General features: G+C 40.6%; 1 protein-coding gene across 1 annotated transcript; it reads left to right on the forward strand.

Annotated features, from left to right (window-relative positions):
* Positions 1-742, forward strand: LOC120002545 (transcriptional regulator SUPERMAN-like). The gene has a single exon (XM_038851315.1). The coding sequence runs from the start codon at positions 1-3 to the stop codon at positions 673-675; it is 675 nt and encodes a 224-aa protein (XP_038707243.1). The 3' UTR covers positions 676-742.

A 742-nucleotide genomic window follows, 5' to 3' on the forward strand; every position in this document is an offset into this window, starting at 1 on the left:
ATGGAGAAAAAAAGTTTGAAAGATCGCTATGGTGTTGTTGGTAGTAGTAGTAGGGATTGCAACTACAACAACAACAACGTTAACAGGATGGTTCAAGATTCATGGTATGGAGAAGACAATTATCTTTCTAGGTTTTCATGGCCTCCAAGATCTTACACTTGTAGCTTTTGCAAGAGAGAATTTAGATCTGCTCAAGCACTTGGTGGACACATGAATGTTCATAGGAGAGACCGAGCCAGGCTAAGACAATCACCTCCAACTCCAAGAGATGTTCTTCATCATGCTCATGGTCAGTGCCCTAAATTACTTAACCTTAACCTTAGCCCTAATTGTGCTAACCCTAATTTCTCTTCTTCTTCCTCATCGTCAACATCATTGGCTTCTCCTACTACTTTTTCTTGCACATTACCTTCTTTGGTTTCTCCTTCTTCTATGTCACTTGGTGAGAAGAAGATTTGGGATCATGATCATTTGAGCCCGAAAAGCGCAAATTTGGGGAGGAAGATGAAGAGTGCAAGACCGTTTTTCGGGGATGACCAAGAATTTGAGGGTTATACAAATGGAGATGAGTATAAGATTCTTAAGAAGGCTGAGATTGTTAGATTGGACTTGGAGATTGGTCTAATCAGTGAATCAAAGGAGGATTTAGACCTGGAGCTTCGATTAGGGTACTAATGAACAAAGACTAATATCAGTTATCAGTCGAGGATTGCGCTGAGTTTGTGATCATTAGGAGCTGCAA

This window comes from Tripterygium wilfordii, chromosome 1 (assembly GCF_013401445.1).
Source record: "Tripterygium wilfordii isolate XIE 37 chromosome 1, ASM1340144v1, whole genome shotgun sequence".
NCBI classification, from domain to species: Eukaryota; Viridiplantae; Streptophyta; class Magnoliopsida; order Celastrales; family Celastraceae; genus Tripterygium; species Tripterygium wilfordii.